Genomic DNA, 12887 nt, shown 5'->3' with positions numbered 1-12887 from the left:
ACGGACGGCCTTGTCCTTCCCCATAGCGTCTGATTAGCATTGGTGGTCAGCTCTGCTCTCGATAGAGATCAGACCCACTTGCCACGTTGAGCGGCAGCATGAGCAGTCTGTCTCTCAGGAACCAGGCTGGTCTGCAAGGTGCTTGATGAAGAAAATGTAGTGTTTGTTCTGACCGTTGTGTAGTGGCTATCAAAGCACTGTTAGGACACTCTCCCACGTCACCTTTATAATACGTTGAGGCCAGTTTGTCTCCAGAGATGCAAGTCCAAGAAATCAAGGTCTCTAACAAGTTGCCCTGCAGGACTTGGATGAGCTTGCTATTCCCCTCAGCATTATCAGTGGTTCTGGCCTACCCCCCCAGGGCTTGGAGGGGGCTCAAATGTGGAAGTGCTGTACTTCAGTATTATCAATGGCTTGCTTGCCACTTCAAATGTAGGGAGTGAGGGGAGAAACTCAGCGCTACATCTAGTTTATAATCCACCTTGATGAGGGGGAGCCGTGCCCAACATGTGAGGGGGCTCCTGCTTTCAAAATGTCTCCTTCTCTATGGTGAAAAATATTGATGGGCGCCCAGTTTGCTTGCCAAGTTCTAGCTCTAATGAGGAGCCCTTCAGGGTCCCTTTAAGGAGGTGTGGTGATATATGGCCCATCAGCTCCTGTTCTGCGAGTGGCAGCAATGTGGCAGTCCCCGCTCAACAAAGGGCTGAAGAGACTGAGTATCTGGGGCCCAGGGCAAACGTCAGGGAGGATAAACGGGCCGCCTGTTATGGTTACTGGGGCCTCGTAGTGTCCCTGAACAGGCGCTCCCTACCCAGTTGTGTCCCGGTCTTTCACTGATCTCCCGCACTGCCGGCAGCAACATGAGGGCAACAGGAAAACCCTACTGGGTGACCTCCTCCAGAAAGGGGTGGGGAGGGAAGGAGGCTGCACTCACCTCCCCACGCATCATTAGCTGCCGGGCCACTCCAGCAAGTGTCCATGTCCTTGCCTGGTTTAAAGGAGGCACATGCAGCGATGGACAAGCCCTGGCATATGCTGCACCCTTCCTTCGCCTCCAATCGCTATCCTCTCATGGGACTTAGCACGCGTCCTCCCACTGCTCCCCAAACATGACTGCTGGAGCGGCCCTCATTCAGGAGAGGTCTCCATGTTGAGTGGGCTGCAGATTGCTGGTGATACTGGAAGCTGGGACGGCTAAGGCTGATCGCAGGCAAACCCAGTAGCCAAGGGTGTCAGGTGTCCTAGAGGAAGTGTTGGATCTGATTCAGGCAGCTCGATGGCTGTGGATGATGGAGGGGTCTGGAGCACTATTAGAGTGCGACTGCCATCCTGACACTCCAAGCCACGCCTTCAAGAAGAGTAAATTTAAGGTGGCAGTATTACCAAAATAAAAAATACTTTGAGGATAGTAACCTGGTAGTCTGTGTTACTATTATTCATTGTATAGGTACAACTCAAAATAAGGAAAGGACCTGCCCAGAATTGGCCAAGACTCATCCCTGCCCAGCCTGCTTGAAAGCCTTCTCCATCAACAGTATTTCACCTTTTTTAAGCCTAATTTTCTAAAGGCACAAAATATAGCAGAATCATGTGGAATAATCAATTATTTCAAAGCATATTTTATTCACTTTACAGTGTCCAGTTAAGCAGTTGTTATTGTGCCTGAATTATTTGTCTTGACTTTGTGTCTCCTGAATACATTTTAAAATGTAATTTGTGAAAGGCTGCAATATTCACTCAGGTGAACTTTACCTCTATCGTGAATCACATAAAAACTGCCTTCCAAATACAGCACTCCAATTCTAAATATTACACTCCACTTTTAAATTAAAACTCATTCCAACCTTAGGATTCTCGTTCCAAGTTAGAATTCTCCTTCTAAATTGTACTTGTTACTACCTCATGGGTAGTGTTGTTAATTCACAGTGACTACAGTCCATCAAGACTGGCTAGGTGAGCATGTCCAAAGAAACTTCAACTGCTCTGTAGCCTACATTCACCAGCAGCTCCTCCACTGGGGCAAAAGAACATCGCCCACCTGCTGCCAGTGCCGCAAAATGTGAAAAATAAAATGGTCATGAAGTTAATTTATTACCATTTTACTATTCCCTCTCCCCACCCTGAGTCATGTTTGTGTGCAGGGCAACTGCTGCTGATTGACAGCAGGGGAGTGGTGCTCACTCCACCAGTTTACAGTGCCCATGTCACTTTGGCTGGCCGTCTTGCCACGGCCAGCCTGATGTGCGCAGTGTAAACCTCTCAAGTCAGCTGTCTAAGACAGCTTGGTTGAGAGCAGGCACAGGCCGCTAGTGCCTGCAGGAGCTTCAGGGCAGCCCTCTCCAGCCAATCCTGATGCTGCTAACATTATCAGCAGCATGAGATCAGCATTCAGATTGGCGTGGAGAACTCCTGCAGACAGGACCAGTGCGATGGACGGAAGCAGGGGGACCGGACCGGACCCACTGATGCATTGTAAGACTCGCACTGACTTCAGCCGCAGTGTCGGAGTTCTCAGTCATTGATTACAAAGTATGTTTATAACAAGCCATGATTGACAGCTTTGGTATTGATCAGGCACTGCTCATCAGTGGCTGCCCCTCCATTAAAATATTTGGGGTGCTAGCCACTGCCTGCATTGACTCAACACAGGAAAAAGGAGAGAGCAGGGTGACAGGATAAAGGTAATAGATCGTGGAGGTCCATGAAGTGGGAGCTGCTGCACTGTAGTTGCAAGAGCCCAGGCAGGTGTTGCTGCTGCGGTTAGATATGTTAGTCTGTATCCTGAGAATGTGCCAAACTTACCTTGATACTTGGGGGACTCATCCATGTGTGTTTTTTACCCAGCTGGCCCGGAATGAGCCCGCTATTTACTAAACAGGAAAGACCGGGAGTATGAATGATAAGCAACACGCTCACATTATATGACAGGAAGAAAGTAGCCGGAGGAAGAATGCCAGTGGCTTGATATATTCTTTAAAAAAAATACAGTGAAAAAGTGATGAATAAGCAGAGAAGGTGCCAGCTTCTGGTATAAACATGTTTTGGTGGATATAGGTGTGGGAATTTCATTTTTCAACCTGTGATGTGACTGGCACGTCGAAGAGGGTGGCCCTTCGCATGGCTGGTGCTTCCCATACAGCTGGTTCTTCCACGTACAGTTGGGTCAGAACTCCCCAGATGATTTTAGAATTATGTTTTCAGATGTCACATGATTTCATTGCAACCTCCTTCACACCACTGTGCTTGATCCTCTCTTTATTGCATAGCTGCATCTGCAGCCTTGAAACCCTTATCAAAAAATCGCTGGATGTTGAAAATCTCACAGAGGCAACAAATCACCCTATCGGTAGTTTGCTTAATGTCACAAGAGCAGACCCAGTGACCCATTTCTGAACAAGCACTTGTAATAATAATAATGATGATGATAGTAATTATAACAACATGTTGATTGAGCGCTTCATAGAACAATTCGGTTTTTGCTAACAAATGTTGCTTTTTATTAATAAACAGCGTGCATGGTTGTGGGCTACTTGATTATGTGAGTAAAGATAAGATCAGCGACTTTCTTAAACCTGTCAATCACCTTGTCATTCAGATATTTTTGTCACCAACTCGCCCGTGGATCCCATGCTTTCTTTCCGTATCTCCCTTGTGTCCGCTCATACCCCTCTTTTGTTCACGTGTTCTCTGTTGGTCTCAGCAACAGCTGCTCCTTCACTGGGTCGTGATATGTATGAGCCACTCTTCATGTCTAGAGAAAACATATATGCAAGCAGTTGGCTATATTTTTGGTTGCAATTTGTAGGAGACATCTTGGTGAGTTGTTAGTTTGACTGACTCTAACCATCTACCTTGTAAACTGCCTTGCTGTTGATTCCTAAAGTGCATCCGTCTATAGCACACTTCAAAGGGGATCACTGTGTTATGTTTACTTTCCGTTACAGGTGTGTGGAAGCCCTCATTGTGTACTTCCAGATAGGCCGGCAGGAGGAGCCTTACGTCAGCATTTCTCGCAAGAAGAAACTCCAAGGTGGCTATGAGCAAGAGATTGAGCAGGAGATTGGACACTCAGCCCGAAGGCTGGCCACGCACCGCAATGCCTTCAAACGGACAGCTGTTGTGCAGGCCTTTCTGGGCTCCACCCCACAGTTGACCTTGCAGTTGTACGTCAGTGTGCTCGAGAAGTACATCCCGGCTACTAGAGGTAATGAACTCAGCTCTGTTCAACTGAGTGCATATCGTTTTAGATGTTACTTCCACTAAGTGGCTACCTATTGGAGGATTTATTCCCAAGCGCATCTTCTCATGCAATAGTAGAATCTGGTTGAGACCTTTCCAAAGAAGAAATGGAAGAACGACTAGACTAAGGGCCTTGTTTAGAACGTTTTAGAAGCATAGAAAGAAGTAAATATGAAAACTATTTTTGTCATAATGTATTGATTTTTATTTTATTTTAATAGGTTTGCTATGGTCTATAATAAACTATACAAGCTATAAAATATGGAAAATGCTTAATACAGCGTTGATAAGGCTAATAACTCACACAGTCAGAATGTTTTTTCTGTCATTCAGCAAGAATACAAAAAAACTAACCCTCCATCTCTTACTTATTTCACTTTAGTGTGTATTTGTCAAAAAATATCATTTTTCCTATTCTGAAACACTTAAAATGCATCATTTCATGTAAGATTGTATCCAACATGGCTACATCTGTCAACTTTATGGCAACAGAGCAGGATCTGTGAGATCAAGTGTGTTTCCAGGCAACAAGTGTCTATTGTGCGGCCAAATCCTGCCATCACAGGAAAAAAGGAAGTTGCCGTAATCAAAATAAAAACCTAATGTGTTTTCTTGGACTGTAGCATCCCGTTTCACCTCTTATGCTTTATCCTTGAACTTGTCATCAAATGTATCTGTGCTGATGAAATAACTGGAAGAGTTGATTCCTGAATTGTATCCTTCTGATTGGAGGGAGCAGCAAAAGGGCCTGCACTTAGTCACGTATATTGGAAAGTGGAGTATTGGTACGGGCATGTACGTACCTACACTTAGCAACAGGCCCCTAACTTCCAGTTAGGTCTCAATAAATTAAACCAGGCTTAACCCTTGGTAGCTTGGTAACGAGTGACCAGGCTTAACGTAGGAGACAAGTGTGTAAAGCATTTAAGAATCACAAAACAGTAAATACGTGAAACACAAAGCACAAACAAAAATCCAACACCAGATTATAAAAAATAGATTATATTTTTATCTTTAAAATGACACCAAAATTATTAAAAGCGGATACGGGGAACCGGAGATATGAATTTTTAAAGAATCAATGTTTTTTAGCGCATAGAAGCAACTAGCGCTCAAAGGGTTAAAAAAGGTCACACTGGACAGGGACAAAGTCCAGAGTTCAGGCCACCCACAAGGTAACACTGTCGCACTCACTTTCAGAAGTGTTCTTGAATCAGGAAAGTGGTCCACAGCACCAGCTAAGGGTTCAGAGACTCTGGTTTGCTTCTTGAGGCCTGGGACTACAATGCCCAGAATGCACCTCTTCAACTTATAGATTTTCTCTAAAATCTCCAAGCTTCTGGATCTTCTTCCAGATGTCCATTTTGGGTCCTTGAAGTGTCCACAACTTGATCCAAGGTTTCAGAAGCTCTGAGTTGCTCTTTGGGAATTGGGACTACAATTTTCAGAATGCACCTGGTCAGAATCCTCAAATGGCCCCAGGACGCTGGTCAGCAGGGCTCTACATGCAGGACTTGATGCAAGGGACTCTGAGCAGCTCCTTTGTAACTGCAGCAAACAGGGAGTCCCTTCTTGAAGCAGTAGAAGACAGGAAAAGTTCTTTTAATGGTGAAGCCAAAGTGTGCAGCTGGTGCAGTACTTCAGAGTGCAGTGTCCAGGTGTGGGTCAGGGGTCCAGAAGGGCAGTCCTTCTTCTTTTTTTGTTTTGTTCCTTGTAGGGATCTGAGGTGTGGGTGCAGCTCTGCCATATTTATCCTTGCTCCCGGGGTGGAAAGCAAAGGGGTCCTGGGTATCCAATCACGGGCAAGCTCTTCCACTCTTTGATGACCAGTGTGGCAAAAATCAATCACATGGTTGAAAGTGATTTTTGGAGGTTAGATCTGGCTGAGCCCACCCACTGGTGTGGCTAAAAATCCTAAACATACCCCTCTCCTGCCCTCTCCTAATCTAATCAGGAGGTCACCTAATTGTCTGGGTTGCAGGATGTGAGGGGGGTACTGGGCTGCTCCAAATCTCCTTCTCTGCCTTTGAAGACCAGTTTGCCTCCCCGCGTCCCCATCTGCTGAGGCAGATCTCCTCCTCAGGCACATCCTTTGTGTTCAACCCACACCACTTCACACCTCATCAAGGCTGCCTGGCCAGACTGCCAGAGGCTGACCAATCAGAGAAGGGCACTACAGAGCTGAAGTTGGCAACTTTCAGGCAGAATAAAACTCTTTACCTGAACTAGTTATATTAAATCTAATTTATTATAACAAGTAATTTGATACCAAACTCAAGGTATCTGACACTTAAGGGCACTTCATAAAATAAAATAAAGTCTCTCCATGTTAGCCTATAGATGTCATTCACTACAGTGAGGAAAAAACTAATTTGGTTATTTTACCTCACCAAGGCTTATAAAACAATTTTATAAGGTCCCTGCTTATAGTTACATGGCACCCAACCCTAGGGGCACAAAGGACACACCTTAGGGGTGACTTATATGTAAAAATAAGGTAGTTTAAGACTTAGGAATTACTTTTTATTCTGAAGTCGAATTTGCATATAACTTTAGTTTAAAAGCAGCCTGCAAGGCAGGCCTGCCTTTAAAATGACCTTAGGCACCTCTGCAGTACACCAATGGATGAGCTACCTATGCTGGTGTCCCTACGCCTACATGCCCTACCATATACTAGCGACTTATAGGTTGGTTGAGATAGCCAATTATAATTAGCCTAATTTGCATACTCGTTTTATACAGAGCACAGGGCCTGGGACGGGTTATCAGTACCCAGGGCGCCATCAGAGTCAGGAAAACACCAGCAAAAAGTGAAAAATGGGGGCAAAAAGTTAGGGGGCCTCTGCAATCAACTCTGTTTTCTCACAATGTAATGTTTTGGAATATTTAGCAAAAGCAAATAGGTTAATCTGAATTACACATGAGTATGCAAATAGAATACCACGTTGTCTGCATAATAATATATCAGAAGAGAAACCGTTCATAATGGTGGTGGATGGTTATTTATCAAGTGCAATACAAAGCTTTTTTCAGACAATGTAGGTTGAAAAGAAGGGGTGCACTCTTGCTTGACACCCCTTGTTGCTACAGTCATTCTGCCCTAATTTAAAATATCTTCCACTCACACCTAGGTGTTCACGGATAGCAATTAAAATGCCCCAGGAGAGTTTATTAGATATTTAGAACTTTTAACTTTGCTCACAACATCAGCCTCTTTGTTGTTTCAAAAAAGGACTTTCAGTTCACAGCAGTGCAAAATAAGTATTGCTTTTCACTTTTTGCCAGCACTTTCTCTTCCCATACCTCAGTAGTCTTAGCGACTGGTACAGAGGCAGTCACAAATTCAACACTAGTCAAGGTAATTTCGCAGAGATACCACAACTTCCAGCCTGGTTTGCGAAGTTGGTTGTTCAAAAACACAAACACATTTTGTTGCCTGGAGTAATGTCCTGTGACAGATAATCAGCAAACATCAAGAAACTCAAGAAAGAAGAGCAGTGGAAAACAGAAGAACATGTGAACGGTAGTGGATATAACAGCGATTGATGGGTGAAAAGCCTGCTACGACAATACTGCAGCTCTTCTGCAAAGCACCATCCCCGTGGCCATGGTGCTAGGTGGGAGGGCCTTGAAAAGTAAACACCTGCAGGACTGCATTTTTCTTCATCTCACCTGATATTTGAAAACATTAGGAAACATTAAAAAATAAATGAGGAGGGTTGGGAGATAAGTAATACCTCTTCCTACCCTGGGGCAGTTCAGGGAGTGGTGCAAACATACAACGCTAGTACGCTTGTCTTCAATAAAACGTCAATCTCATTGAAAACAGACAGCCTTTATCATGCTCTTGCAGTATCAATGAAAATGGCATCCTAGTATGCACCGTTAAGTAGTGACGTAACAAAGGCCCCTGCAGCCTCCGTGGTGCGGGGGCAAGCTTCAGGGGACCCCCCCTCACCACAACATGCTATTCTGAGATCTCCTGAGTGAGTTTGGAGTGGGACCCCTCCATCTACTTTGCATGGGGGCCCCCTCAAGTTTCGTTATGCCACTGCTGTTAGTCAAAAAAAGAAAAACAAATGTACATCTGACAGGCTTGGGCAAAAAAAGGGGGTAGAGGGATTGTAGGTTAAAATAATGTCTCTTCCCCCCCCCCCCCCCCCCAGTCTCGCCCACGCAACTTAACTTTACAAGAGCAGGGGTAATGGAGGCCCAGGAAGTACCACAGTTCACAGTTGTAAACAGGGAACTGAAATGGTTGCCTCCCTCCGCACCATTTTTGTGGCCATAAAAGAGCAGGTCACCTCATTAGTGCCCTGGATCTGTTTCTGCAAAGTTGAAGGCAGTACTGGGGCAGTTGGGCGCCACCCTGAAAAAAGTGCAACACTTCCATTTATGCCCCTTAGACAACGAGAGGAGTGGAGGGGGTCCTCGGGCACGGGTGGGTGGCACAAATATTGATATTCCTGTGAAGTGCAGTGTGGGAATATTCTTATTCAAGGAAGGGTCTGGCTAAACAGCACCATCTTCTGCAAGAGATTAGGGAAATATACCACACATTTAAGTAGAACGGGTATGGGGGATAAAATTAAAGCCTTTCAGCGTTAGTGGGCACTGTGTCAGTAGGGTCAGATTGAGATCACAGTTCGCTCTGGGCCAAATCGTTAATATATTTTATTTGTATTTTTATATAGCAAGAGCTCGTCCCAAAGGCATTGGAGCGATTACCAAGAGCACCAGCTACACTGCACAAGATGAAATTCATTTTTACATTAGATAGGGAGATTAATTGATTTGCCCAGAATCACTGGATGTTGAACTGAAGCCAGAACTCAAATGTACTTCCTCAGTTCCAACGTCAGCAGCTGAGATCATAATGCTACATCACTATTTTTTGTTTTTGTTTGCGTGAAAGGTGTCCTCACAGCTAGGCCTATGCAAACACTCCCCCACCTCTCCATCCCTCCACCAAGGCCTAAAAGAAACTGGGACCAAGGTGACAACACCTGGCGAGGCCACTTTTGTCACTCATCCCCCTCCCCAGCCCACTATGGCCTCAGAATATGACCTGATAAGGGAAGGGGTAAAGAAAAACAGAGGGCTGCTGCTGCTACTCTGGTGGGGAGGGGGAGCTTAGGTAAGAATACCCCTAAGAGACCCCAGCATATCCCCACTCTCCCTACTCTCACCATGGTCTGAAAGTGATGGCCCAGTGGGGGAAACTGCTTCTGGGCCAGGTCGACAATACGAGGCAGGGGGCCAAGGTGAGACGGGCCTAAGGGCCAGAAGAACAACACCTGCCCCCAGCCTCAGTTTGACAGCATGGCAGGGGAGTGCCCATGAACTGGCGACACATTGTAATCGTCTGGCCGGTACCGGGAAAGACCTTAGGGGCCTCTTACTAAATTTTGGCGCAGGGCACTGTTGCAAGCCTTTTTGCTGCGCCGACTGTATCGAAACAAAATGGCGTGAATGCGCTGTATCTACAAGATACAGCGCATTCCTGTCCTTGTCCCCTGGGCTGGTGCACAAATTGCTGCTTAGCGCCAATACATGCACCTTTGCACCATGATGTAATGGTGCCTGCATTGCAGGAATGATTGTTTATGTGCAGGAAGGGACACCTTCCTGAACATAAAGAATGATTAATGGTGTTTTCCTCTTTCTATTTGTGCTGCAAAATGAAGCACACATAGAGGAAGATTCAGGGGGAAATAATGTCATTTCTTCTTGTTGTACCACTTTAATCCCACCCCCGAGGAGGCTTAGGAATCTGATGCATTCCCAGACTTGTAAATCTGGGAATGTGTCAGATTCCATCGGATTCCATGGGTTTTGCATGGTAACACCCACAGCATCAACCACAAAACGCCCTTTTCACGCAGCGTTGTACGTGAAAGGGGTCTATATTTACAAGGCCATGAAAAGCCACACAAAGTGGCTTTGTGTGGCCTTGTAAATATGGGTCGGCTCACTACACCACTGGAGCATCAAAAAAATGTATGCTCCAGTGTGGTGCAGTGTGCCCCTGAAGGGCTCGCTTACAAGCCCCTTCTGCCACCGGAGCATCTTTTTTTTTTTTTTTTTTTACACTTGTCGGCACAAACAGTCCATCACAAAGCGCAGCATGTACAAGCTGGCGCAATGGGACCATTGCACCAGTTTGTAAACCCTTGCAGTACATTAAACCTGCGCCAGGTATAATGTATGCAAGGGAGGCTTTCCCCTGCTAGGAGGCCCACAAGAACAGCGAGTGAAATCTACAAAGTTTCACTGCTTCATTTTAGCGTCATTTTTTAACGCCTGCTCAAAGTCAGGTTTTAAAGTGATGCTAGGCTGTTTTAAATGGGCCTCCCTGAGCTTTGCTGGACTTGTGTAAAAAGTTTTGATGCTAGTCCAGCAAAGTGCCATAACAACTATATAAACTATCTGTAGTGAATCCTATCTTGTTTTAATGGGAAGCAGGAGTTAGCTTAACCTTTTGGCTTGCAGACCTGTGCCCCCGTCACCCAGTGACTTTTACTCTACTTAGCTTGCTCTGTTTTAGCACAATTATTTAATTATATCTTTCCAAGATGGCTGCATTGTTTTTTGTTAGGACAATGTTTTAGTTTTGTGCTATCAGTGCCACTCTGCTAAGACGTCACTATCGGCATCAGAGATAGATAAGATATAAGTATTCCCATTAGGTAATTTCCCACTTTGTGCTTTCGAAGGAATTGTTTATGTAATTACCGCCCCAAGCATGTTGTGTTAGCTATTGTTTGGGAACAGACCTGCGTCAAGGGTCCGAGCAGATTTATATAAATGCACCTCACATAGACAGAGGGTTCCTACCAGATGCCATCAACGCTATCCATGTTGCACATCGCCTTGACACTGACCCAGTCTTCGTGTCCCTATGGAGTCTGATTTAGAGACCTCATTACAAGGTAACGAGGGTTGGGGGCTCTTCTCATGGACATGGCATTGGCAGACTAGGTTTTACATACCTAGCTCTCTTTTAGGTTAGGGGTTAGGTTCGCCATGTTAGGGTATTAGGACATATTTCATATCTCATGTCATTGCAAGAAGGTGGGGGTCTTTGTATTTATGACTCTCGTGTTCACAATTCTTCTTCATGCACTGTTCATTATCCTTATCATTGCAGCCCATGCAACTTATCGTGGATTGCAGTTTTGTTAATAAAACCTATTGAAAACTTTACTGCATCTCCTTCATTGCCTGTGTTTGCTTGAGACATGTTGGTCGTATGAGAAAGGGGTAATCTCCGTTTAACCGCAACACTCCCTGAGATGTCCCACTCTTGAGTTCATGCGTAAAGGCTGCCACAAATCACCTTTTACTGTTTGGTTTTTGGTGAGGTGCTGCTTGTGAGCTGGAAGGGTTGGGACGACAGTTGCAACTTGTTGTAGGACTGGCATAGTTGCATACAAACATAAATACTGTCATCCTTAAACCTGCAGTCTTGCTTAGAGTCAAGCTACGACAGAGCGTCATGGTGCACTGTATTGTAAGTACAGTGCTACCATGCTGTTGTTAGGGGGGTGCAGGCTGGGGCAAGCAAACTGGTGCATTGTGATTGATGAGGCCTTGAGTCTTTGTGGGCCAGTTTACAGTTTACAGAAGCCCTAAAACAAACAATCAGTTTTTGTAAAGCACAACTACTCACCTGTGAGGGTCTCAAGTCTCTGGTGGTGGGTCTGGGCCTCATATGAAGAGCCATGTTTTGAGGTTCTTCCTGAGGATGGTGAGAGATGGGCTTTGTTTGAGGTGCCTGTGCAGGTTGTTACTGCTCTTAGCTGCAAGGTATGCAAAAGATCTTCCTCCGGCCGTGGTTTTCTGGATGTGTGGGATGGTAGCTAGCACCTGCTGAGCAGAGCGGAGGGGTCTGGTGGGGTTATGGAAGGAGGTGTGATCATTCAGGTAGGCTGGTCCAATGTTGTGCAGGGCCTCGTAGGTGTGGGTGAGTAGTTTGAAGTTGATTCGCTTCTCTACTGGGAGCCAATGGAAGGTCCTCAGGTTTTGGGAGATGTGTTCTTGGCAGGGGAGGTTGAGGATGAGTCTTGCAGTGGCATTTTGGTTGAGTTGTACTTTCCTGATGTTCTCTGTTGTGGTACCGGCGTAGAGTGTGTTGCCGTAGTTGAGCTTGCTAGTGACTAGGGCATGGGTGATTATTTTGCTGCAGTCGACGGGAATCCATTTGAAGATTTTGCAGAGTTGGCGGAGGGTCTGTCAGCAGAAAGAGGTGACTGTGTTTACCTGTCGGGTCATTGATAGGGAAGAGTCGAGGATGATTCCTAGCTTGCGGGTGTGGCCAGTCGGAGTAGGTGGTGCGCTGAGCGATGTGGGCCACCAGGAGTCATCCCAGGCTGAGGTGGAATTTCCAAAGATGATGAGCTTGGTCTTGTCTGAGTTGAGCTTAAGGCAGCTCTCCCTCATCCAGAAGGCGACAGCTTTCATTTGCATGTGAAAGTTCCTCTTAACTCAGTCAGCGTCTTCAGTGAGGGATATTATGAGTTGGGTGTCATTGGCGTATGATACGATGTTCATTTTGTGGTCTTTGACTATGGCTGCCAGCGGGGCCAGGTATATGTTGAAGAGCTTTGGGCTCAGGGAGAATCCCTCAGGGACTCCACAGCTGACTT

General features: G+C 45.7%; 1 protein-coding gene across 1 annotated transcript in view; it reads left to right on the top strand.

Annotated features, from left to right (window-relative positions):
• XKRX (XK related X-linked) overlaps positions 1-12887 on the top strand; it is a 105878-nt gene that overhangs the window by 79227 nt on the left and 13764 nt on the right. The window contains exon 2 of the mRNA XM_069213294.1: positions 3945-4204. Within this exon, the coding sequence (XP_069069395.1) occupies positions 3945-4204 (260 nt within the window). The remainder of the gene's footprint in view (positions 1-3944; positions 4205-12887) is intronic.

This window comes from Pleurodeles waltl, chromosome 2_1 (genome assembly GCF_031143425.1).
Source record: "Pleurodeles waltl isolate 20211129_DDA chromosome 2_1, aPleWal1.hap1.20221129, whole genome shotgun sequence".
Classification (NCBI taxonomy): Eukaryota; Metazoa; Chordata; class Amphibia; order Caudata; family Salamandridae; genus Pleurodeles; species Pleurodeles waltl.
The sequence above is the reverse complement of the archived record's forward strand: the minus strand, read 5'-3'. Positions and strand labels throughout refer to the sequence as shown.